Source organism: Malaya genurostris, chromosome 2 (assembly GCF_030247185.1).
Source record: "Malaya genurostris strain Urasoe2022 chromosome 2, Malgen_1.1, whole genome shotgun sequence".
Taxonomy (NCBI): Eukaryota; Metazoa; Arthropoda; class Insecta; order Diptera; family Culicidae; genus Malaya; species Malaya genurostris.
In genome coordinates, this window is record NC_080571.1 from 25,943,304 (window position 1) to 25,953,816 (window position 10,513).

A 10,513-nucleotide genomic window follows, 5' to 3' on the forward strand; every position below is an offset into this window, starting at 1 on the left:
ACCACTTATCGTTTGAATTGTTATTTGTACCTTTCGACGAATAATTAACAGATTTTTCCCTTGTACTGGCTATTTAACTGAATCGATCTAGTATAAGAATCATAAATTCGTTTTATAAGGAAACAGTATGATATTTGATGAAACTTATGTAGTTCTATCAAAAATGTACGGAATTCCCATGAAATACAAAAGAACATGCTTTTGGATGTATGTGAATTGTAATTAAATTTCAAAAATTTCAGATATTTGAAAAATTCGAACTAAGGATTGCGCAAGCGTATAACATAATTTGATTTTTGAATCAATAAAATAAATTTTCTGGAATCCTCTATATGTAGATTTTGCTTGAGTGCTCTCGAGTGTAGTTATGCCAGTGTCGCACGCTCTCGCATAGAATCTTGGCGTCATCGTAGTGTATTTAGTATTGTTCGAACTTCATCCGTTGGTGGTTTACATTTTGGGCTTCTCGCTCTCCGGTTGGTCGTGTTTGGAGAATCGTCTTGCGGCAAACGGCAAACATGGCTTTTCTACATCTGCAACTATTCGTACGACGGTTTAACGATTTGGCGGATGACTACCTGCGCCGGGTGAGTTGGATTGCTGAGCCGGCCGTAGAACCGTTGCAGATGTTGCAACGTGCGGTCCGGGAAATGGGTTCCAAACAACGCATCCGTAGTGCCCGCTCGCAGGTCTTCTACGATTGGGCGTTCGAGAAAGACATTTTGCATTTCCTTCGACCGGTGGAGTGTTGCGGGGTAAGTGAATTCCGCTAGATTATTAGTGGTTATTAGGGACAGGTGCGAGACAGTCCACGATAGTGATTCATGCGAACGTGCAAAACTATTCAAGTATTCCTGAAATCGCTTATAAGTAACGCTTCGCAGAATTTTTTCCAATGTTTAACTACCTAATGGCGGGATGGACTGTACTTGGTCTCAGCCGTAAAAAGAGCAAAGAAATAAAAGTGATTGGAAGATTGTTTTCAATACATGTGCAAAGTTTCTATGATCTCGCCCTAGGGCCTTAATGTCCCTTTACTGCAGTTTGTTTACCAATTTTACGACTAAGCATTTTTTTGTTTTGTTTATGTACGATTCGTCTCCTGAACGCAGAAAGCTCTGCTGCATACCAGTGCACTTATTCCACACTTGCTGAACGGTGATCATGCTGACTGCGCACTAGACGACGGGGCGAAACGCCTGGTGAGTAATAAATTATGTTGTTCAATATCCACTTGAAATGATCCTACATATATATTTGACTGTTCTCAAAGAAGCGCTTTGTTATGTGAATCCTTGTATGAAAACATCAGAATGACACATTTGAATTTTGAAATCGGATACTCTCCCCGTCCGGCATCCAATGTATTCTGACATAATAGTATAAGCAAATTTACCAATTGTCCGATTGCTTGCCAGTTGTGCTAAAATATCAGCTAGCATTTTTATTCGTTTTTTTTTTGTTACAATGAAACCTTTTTACCGGCAAAAAGATTCAGTTGAGAATACGGCTCTCAAACAACTGTTGTTTGTTTATAATTTGGAATAGTACCGTAATACCGCCGACAGGAGGCGCATAGGTTGAGCATCGAGCTTTTCAGTGAGGCAATCAGCGAGCTTACTTTCTTCTTCAGTCGCTCGATGGAACTTGCATGAAAGATTTAAGTTATACACCGACGGAAAAAAGTACCTGATAAATCATCATAAAAGCTTGTGAAAATTATACAAATGAATTTCTTGTAGATATCACGTGTTTATTGTGATAATTTTTGAACTTATTAAAAAAATAGCAGACGAGGTATGATGCAAAATGAATACAGTTTTTAACTCTATCCCTTTCTTCTAGCTCATCATGTTCAACCTGTACATACAGACGATGAACGACATTCTGGTTCGTTACGACAGTAACTACGAGTGCGTGGATCAGCTAACGGCCGAATACCTGGCCAAGGCAGCCGACTTCATCAGTTGCATTCTACGCAAGCCGGTCTGTGTGAACGCGGTGGCGCAGAATTTCTTCGTACGGACACATTTCCGAAAATGGAAAGTTGTGTTCGATTACACGTGCCGTCCGTGTGCCGATGATGGTGTCAAGCGCTGCCATTTACATGGTGCCATAGCGTGGTACATGATCCACGCCAGCACCCTGAAGGCCAATCCAATACTACACCTGGAAAGTCAACTGCATGCTACCAGTATTCGTAAAATTCCCCTGGATCACGTTGAGTTGCCACGTGAGCTGAATAATAACTCAAACGCGGCAGCCATGTATTTGCTGGCAGTTAAAGAAATGGAACTGGATAAAAAGAGTGTCCTGGGAAGGCAAATCGCACTCAGCACTCCGTTCGAAGCGGTTGAAAGCTATCTGAAGAGACATCTGTCGAAAGCATTGGGAGGCATGACGGTTCGTTTCTTTGGTTCACGCGTAACTGGATTGGCCGAAGCGGATGCTGATCTTGATGTGTGGATTAAGTCTCAGTCCGGACAGAATGATAAAACGGCTTTGAATAAAGCTATCGCATGGGCTTCGGCCAACCCGGATGATGTTAGAGAAATATTTCACATCTTTGAGAGACCGACGCTCATACGAGTTAATGTGCGATCGCTGAATCTTAAAATGGATTTGACATTTGGCAGTTGTTATGTGGTTGCTAATTCCGAACTCATAAAATATTTCTTAGAATTACAGCCATTGGCTAGTAAGTTGTTCTTTTGTCTGAAGGAATGGAAGAAATTGGCAGAGATCAGCCTGAACTTTGCAAATCATATGCTGATTATGTTGATTGTATTTTTTATGCAGCAAAAGCAGTATCTTCCACCGGTCGATAAACTTCTCGTAGGTCCGATCATACAGAACGGGTCGTTCAATACCAACTTCCGTCGGAGCATCCCAGTCGGCCATGCCACCAGACCGAAAGATCTGCTTACTTTGATGAGAGGTTTCTTCAACTATTGGAGCCAATTCGATTGGACGCAATACGGAATCTGCTTGCTGGATGGGCAGGTTAAACCAAAGCAATGGTTCAATTTCGCTACCGATCGAACCTCGATTCCACCGATGATGTCCAGTGATTATTTTGAGCAAACGCGCAATACTGCCGGTAACATAAAAAGCGGAGACTATCAGAAATTCATGAATGCCTGCCATGAAGCCGTCGAAGTAATGAAGATTAAGGTAATGTAAAACGAGAAACCAGTGAAGAGTTTGACCAAGTGAACTTTTAGCATATTTGTTGGATTGAATTATAACAGAGAACTTTATATTAAAAGAAATATAACTATATAACTGAAAGAATAAATAACCGTTTCTTTTATTCTCTGTAGTTGTCCTTGTTGTTTTCGTCTGATACCTCGCACAGTGGTTAAAAATTGACAAAAAAGCTACGTTTTCTATGAGACATTATACAACTGATCACAAAGCATTTAACATATTTAGAAGGATCGCATGATTATCATGTTTATTTTACCTCAAGTTTTCGTTTTGTACTGGATTGCATTCAAGTTTAAATGTTTAACATAAAGCCGAAGTACTTGTAGAAGACTGAATAGAGTGTTTCGGATATAAAATACTAACAAATCGAAATTTTTTTTTCTATTTATCAACAAAACTTTATGAAAAAACGCTAAATTTACAATGAAAAAAGTGTCATTGAAAATTATTCTATATGATACCGTTTTCAAGAAAAAATATTCGGTAATTTTTATATTTTGTATCGAAAATCTTTGAATCTTGTTAACATCGAAGCAAATTTTCTTTAAACAGTAAATAAATTGTTAAGTAAAAGCTATTACTCATACTATGATATGTTTTTTTTTTTCTAATGTTGGAATGCATCAAATAGATAAGAAAGACAATTTTTTTTTCGTAGAGAATCCGGAAGTATGTTTCTCAGTTTTCTAATATAAACATACCATTGAGAAACTTCACCGGGAAAGTGAGAAAAACCCATAAAGTTGATTTGTATGAAAATGGAATTTTCCACTGAAAAAAGTCACCACTGATTGCTAGATCTACGATTGATGTTTGGCGCCCAACGAGATGCTCAGTGTTTCGCCGTTGAAGAAAAGAATACTAGATCGTTGGAAAATTGTTTGGCACGCAACGAGTAGTTTTGGGTGGAGACCTTACATGCATGCTTGATCCACGTGATTCGTCATTTTGAAACACGTGTTTAAGGTGAAATGTAGTCAAAAAAAAAAGCTCGCAAAAGTTGAACGAATCGTCGCACGAAGCATAACAGGCAAAACCAACACATAGAAAGCAGGATAATTTTCAGTGATTGAGGCTTACCAAACGTTTTGTTTGCTTGTAAGGGCATGTTCAGCACTCAAATAAAAATTCACGTTCGATTCACTTGAAAAATCACGTAAACTGGTTTCAAATGTCAAATTGAATATTTTACGCGACGAAAATTAATGTTATACGAACATCCTCTAAAATGAATAGAGTCATCACATAAGGTTTACGTGAATTGACCAAACGTCAAACAATCTACGTGAATTTCCAGTGTGAAAAACTCGATTTTGAAAATGGCGAACAGTGGCCCTCAAAGTGTAAGTATTTGTGAGAAATGTTATTTAATTACAATTTTTTACTACATCGATCGGTTCATTCCAGTATGAAAGTTTCCATGTGTTCGGTTGGATCGAGTGCCTGCGTGAGTCCGGAAGTGTGCCCGCTCCTGCCGAATGCTTCAAACAGGCCGTTGGTCCACCGATGAACGAGTTCAAAATCGGTATGAAGCTAGAGACACTGGACCCATGTAATGCGACATCAAACTGCATCGGTAGTGTTGTGGGAGTTCTCGGATCTCGACTTCGGCTTAAGTTGGATGGCAGTGACAACATAACGATTTCTGGAAGCTTGTCGATTCGAGATCCCACGACGTTATTAGTGCTTTTTATTTTTTATTTAAAATTCTATGCTGATTTTCTAAAATAAATGTTTTGTTTTGCATGTCATTTTTCATTCTTTAGATTTATATAAAAATCTGAAATCTCCCTTTTGACTTCAACCAATATATAAAATAGTGATTCTTTGGTATCTAAATTTGATATGAACTGATAGATAAATGTGATATGAGCAGTACATTACATTTTACCTATGAAACACGTAATTTTTACTGGATTATGCATTAAACAGCTTTTAAATGCTAGTCTATTAAAACCTACGTGAAAAGTAGGGTGGAAAATATTCACATAACTTTTCACGTAACTATACACTCAAAATAATAATCATGTTATAGTTACGTGAAAAGTTATGTGAATATTTTCCATCCCACTTTTCACGTAGGTTTTAATGGACTGGCATTTAAAAGCAGTTTAACGCATTATCCAGTAAATGTTACGTTTTTCATAGGTAAAATGTAATGTACTGTTCATATCACATTTAGCTGTCAGTTCATATCAAATTTAGATACCAGAGAATTACTATTTTATATATTGGTTGGAGTCAAAAGGGAGATTTCAGATTTTTATTTGAATCTATCACAGAGAGGAATTGGCCTAGTTTGAAACAACTAATTGTATTGTTGACATTCAATGTCGAATGTTTATTGAGTCAAATTAAAAATTGTCTGTTTCAAACCAAAGATTCATATTGATCCAAATAATTATTACAGTAAATTTCAACTCATTTAATATTATTGTTGTAAGATTGAAAATGTTTGATTACACCAAAAAAATTGGTTATTTTAAATCATATTCGAAGTTGTTCCAAACAAAATTCAGCTTGTTGGATGATGCACATATCACATCAGTTCAATATAATATATCACTTTGAATCAACATATGTGTTGAGTATAAATAACCTAAATTTTCGGTTCGGTGAATACCAACCTGACGATTAAGTCAAAACAAAATAGTTTTTCAGTTTGCTTCGGTTGCTTTTATCGTTAGCTCGCTTCTTCTCGGTTGTGTTTAGTTTTCGTATCATCTCAGTTTCCATTGTTTTTGAAGTGATTTTATATTGTAAAAAGTGTTAGTTGAAATGTGCAAATGTGTTTATCAATCAGGGAATTGTTTTTTGAAAGTAGTACAATATACAGCGATACCATTGATATTTTCAAAATAACGGAAATATTTTTCAATGACGATAATGAGCTTCTGCTGCTCTGCGAGAAATATAAAATAAAAACACTTGCAATCGTGTGAAATAAGCACTACAGCTATGATCAGTAGTAGTAAGTAACATTGAATACAATAATAGTAATAACGATTTATTAATTTTAGTTGTTTGACGTAAAGCCGCCATAACTAAGTTCAGTTTTTGCAATGACTGAGCGGAAACATATATTGGAGAAGCCAAATGAATGAAATAATAATAGTAATGTTATAGATCTACATAATTTAGAAGGGACCACTTATTTACGACTATGTAATTACAAAACTTGGATCTATGTATTTATGTGTAAAATATAAACGTAAAAATAAAATTCCCTTCATTTCCCTTAACCAAAAATAGAGCGTTCTACCTCAAAACTTATCATTTCCTTCGAACAAATTTTTTCTTTGAATCAACAAGAAGTGATGATTGCACTCACTATTTTGTAGGTCATTTTAGAAAAAAATCTCAGTATGTGTAATCCAAACTTTGTTTGAAATAAGTTGTGAAGTATGATTGAATTTACCTAAGAGTTTTCAACTGATAAACTGGAACAACCACCATTATAGCTGTTCCAAACGAATATTTGTTGAAAATACCTTGAAATCGGAGCTAAAAACAACCTTGTATTTCAGTTTATTTCGAAGTTCATAGTCAGTCAAAGTAAATCAAAAACATGTTTGTGCAAATTTCAATGTAGAAATTCGGTTGAAGTAACCTTCAATATGGTTGATAGTACCATAGTTTTTTCTCCGTGATGAAATGAAAAATACCATGAAAAATAGAACATTTATTTTAGAAAATTAGCATATAATTTCAATAACTTAAAAAGCAACTAATAACGTCGTGGTATCTCAAATCGACAAGCCTCCAGAAATTGTTTTTGTTGTCACTGCCATCCCACCGAAGCCAAAGTCGAGATACGAGAACTCCCCCAACACTACCGATGCAGTTTGATGTCGCATTACATGGTTCCAGTGTCTCTAGCTTCATGCCGATTTTGAATTCGTTTTTCGGTGGACCAACGGCATTTGAAGAATTCGGCAGGAGCGGGCAAACTTCCGGACTCACGCAGGCACTCGGTCCAGTTGAACACATGGAAACTTTCATACTGGAATGGTTCGGACGATGTAGTGAAAAATTGTAATTAAATAATATTGCTCGCAAATATTTACACTACTTACACTTTCAGGGCCACTGTTTACCATTTTCAAAATCGAGTTTTTCACAATGGAAATTCACGTAGATTGTTTGAGGTTTGGTCAATTCACGTAAACCCTATGTGATGACTCTATTCATTTTAGAGGATGTTCGTATAACATTCATTTTCGTCACGTAAAATATTCAATTTGACACTTGAAACCATTTTACGTGGTTTTTCAAGTGAATCGAACGTGAATTTTTATTTGAGTGTAACATGATTATTATTTTAAGTGAGGGGATCAGGGTCATGTCGCTGAAAGCCATTTCGCCGAAAGCCGTTTCGCCGAAAGTCATTTCGCTGAAAGAGTCATTTCGTCGAATGGCATTTCGCCGAATGTCATTTCGCCGAAAGGGTCATTTCGCCGATTCCTGCAATTGTCTTAAAATCGTAATGGGAATCGATTTAAAATAAAGACAAATTAAAGATGATAACGTTATTGTACTTCTTGAATAAAGATTGATTCATGAACCTCAGAAGGAGTCATCGATCATCATCAAAGCAATTCCATAGGTGTCTACAAAGCGAATGTATGTGGTATTTTCCGTTTACTAAATAAAGAAATATCCAATGCGGCTTCGCCACATCGATTTGATTCGTGTGCTGTCCGACCTCGCTACCGCTCGTTCGGATCTAACTAAAGCAAAGAAACCTAGCTTTGAGTAGACCGGGCAAAGAGGCAGTTACAGATTTGTATGCATGAGGCTTCCGCTTCCGACGGCAGGTCGGCGGCCAACTCAGCCGGCGTCGCCTCGCCAGCTTTATGCCGCCGAGCCATCTTGGCTTCGGTTATGTGGCTGCGCATCATCAGTTATACAGGAGACATAATAACACAAAAAATAATTTGATGTATTCGAAATTACCCTTTCGGCGAAACGACTTTCGGCGAAATGGCGTTCGGCGAAATGGCTTTCGGCGCAATGTTCCGCTCCAATGTTCAGGAGTGTTTTAGTTCTAGATTTAATTCTAGAATTATGAGAATATGAAAACAGATAAAACGAATGAATTTTGTTCTTAACATAAAGATAAGGCAGAATTGAATCAACATAAATATTGCCAATAAAATCAACTATACACGTAGAGAAAAATCTTGTAAAAATAACTAAATTTCGGTTTCACGCAACGATTTATTTCGTTGAAATAGTGACAAAAGAAAATCTGATTTGAAATTGCAAATATTGTTGCTTGAAGCTACAAAACAAGATATTTGATTTTGCTCAGTGCATTAGTTTGTTTCAAGAAATATTTTGTTAAAAAAAACAAATATTTTACTTGCGCGTTCCTGTCAATTTCTTGACAAACGTTTCCTTGGTGAATTTAACTTTCAAAATAAGTTTAAAATGAACAAGCTTTAGATAATATTATTAGTTCTTTGAATTTATAAACTTGGCAGTTGAAATGAATGATAAGATTCAAACCTAAAATATTTAGTAATTCAACATACGCTTTTGTTTGTTAAAATCATACATTTTTGTTTGTCAAATTGAACTGCTGAGTCAAAGACGAAACGTAAAAATAATAACAAATACGTTGCCAATAACTTCAACTCAACTTTTATTGACATGTAATAAATGGCTGATGAGAATTTGTCTACAAATCAAATGGATATAATTGTTGATGTACAAGTAAGAAATTGCTTCAAAAAAATCATATTCTAGCTTGAAATCAACAGAAATCATATTTTAAAATCTACTGACTGTTTCATGCTCAAAGCCATGCAATCAGTAGCGTAGGGGGGGGGGGGGTCGAAGGGGGGGAATTCGCCCCGGGCGCAACATTTACAGGGGGCGGCAAAGTCATCTTTGGGACCTTTTTTTTGCTCGTCGAAGATCTTTGCGGATTTCCGGATTTCGGTTCACCTTTTTTTTTGCTCTCCAAAGATCTTTGCGGATTTCCAGATTTTTGTTTTTTGCTCACTAATCCAACGGGGCGGCAAAAATCTTATTTTGCCCCGGTTGTCAAATTTCCTCGGTACGCCACTGCATGCAATGGTTCTGTACACTCGGAATCGGCTGCAAAGTCTGTTGAAACAGAAGGTCGAATTCCACTACAGGAATGTAATACCAAAGCTTTGCTTCATATGTGAGTCTGTATATCTGTTTTCTGTGGTTGAAATGATAAATTTTTTTTTTTTATTCCGACCGAATTCTCGTGTGATTTATGCGACTTGTTTTCCAAGTTTCTCTAACTAACACTTAGGGAAATCGTGTGAAAATTGTTGTTATTTGGAATATTTCTATAACAGGCAGGAGAATATTGTTATCGTTCCGGAATGTAGTGGAACTTTTTGAATGATCGCGGCGAATAGTCGAGTAGGTGGCAGTAGTGTTTCCAACGTATAGCGAATTTGAAATTTACACAGGATTTTGAAAAATTTTGTTAGAGCCTGTATATCTGTTTTCTGTGGTACAGCCTAATAATCGAAATAATTTCGAGTCAAAATTGGAAGATTTTCTCCAGTTATTTGCAGCATCGGACTAAATGGCGGTTTGAAATTTAAAACCGACTGGTTCCTGTAGTTCCGAAATACCTTATATTTGGGACTTTGGTTTTGGAAATTGATTGAGCCATATCTCGGAAAAAATGTGTGTGGGCTACGTTTGGGAGATTTTGATTCCAATTTTCGTTAGTTCCGAAACCGCTTTTCGGGGACCAGTATAGCCGATGTCGGTTCATATGACAAGCAACTTACGTGGACTAAGCATTGGAACGGAACTATTTGCAATTTAGAGGAAGCGTTGCTGTATACATTTCAAATACTCATCACTTTATAATTCCGGAACCGGGTAAAATTCAGGAATTTTGTAAAGAGCCGTAATACCTTTCATTTCAATCAGTTCAAGAAATTTGGTCAAGCCATTTCGTAGCAAAATGAGTTTCGTTTTGAAGGTTTTCCACTACTTGTATAATTTCCAGAAACAATTATTAAAACTGACAGAAATTATCGAAATTATGCATGAATGGGGTGATGAATTTCGCATTCGTTTGTCATTCGAATGAGTCCCGTTAGCCCGGGACAGTTGTTTGCCATGCTCAAGCTGGTTTATTAGTTATAACCGTGAATGATCGAATTTCGATGCAAGAACCGATGAGGGTGATCGTTATTAAGAAGCTCTATGAGTTTTGCGAGTTGTTAGACGTGACAATGGACACAATTTATTAAAGACCAAACAAAACGTGGAATTTTTCAATTCAATTTATTTTGCAGTA

The 10,513-nt window shown here is 36.7% G+C and overlaps 1 protein-coding gene across 1 annotated transcript; it reads left to right on the forward strand.

The window, feature by feature from the left end:
- The first annotated feature begins 439 nt into the window (after positions 1–439).
- Positions 440–3,280, forward strand: LOC131427612 (terminal uridylyltransferase Tailor-like). Its single transcript, XM_058590980.1, has 3 exons — positions 440–755; positions 1,113–1,202; positions 1,846–3,280. Exons 1-3 carry the CDS (start codon positions 519–521, stop codon positions 3,181–3,183), a joined length of 1,665 nt encoding a protein of 554 aa, XP_058446963.1. The 5' UTR covers positions 440–518; the 3' UTR covers positions 3,184–3,280.
- Positions 3,281–10,513: the final 7,233 nt, after the last annotated feature.

Coding starts and splice junctions, on each gene's coding strand:
- LOC131427612 (XM_058590980.1), top strand. CDS start 519: ATGGCTTTTCTACATCTGCAACTATTCGTACGACGGTTTAACGATTTG. Junction 756..1,112: donor GACCGGTGGAGTGTTGCGGG/GTAAGTGAATTC, acceptor TCCTGAACGCAG/AAAGCTCTGCTGCATACCAG. Junction 1,203..1,845: donor ACGACGGGGCGAAACGCCTG/GTGAGTAATAAA, acceptor CCTTTCTTCTAG/CTCATCATGTTCAACCTGTA.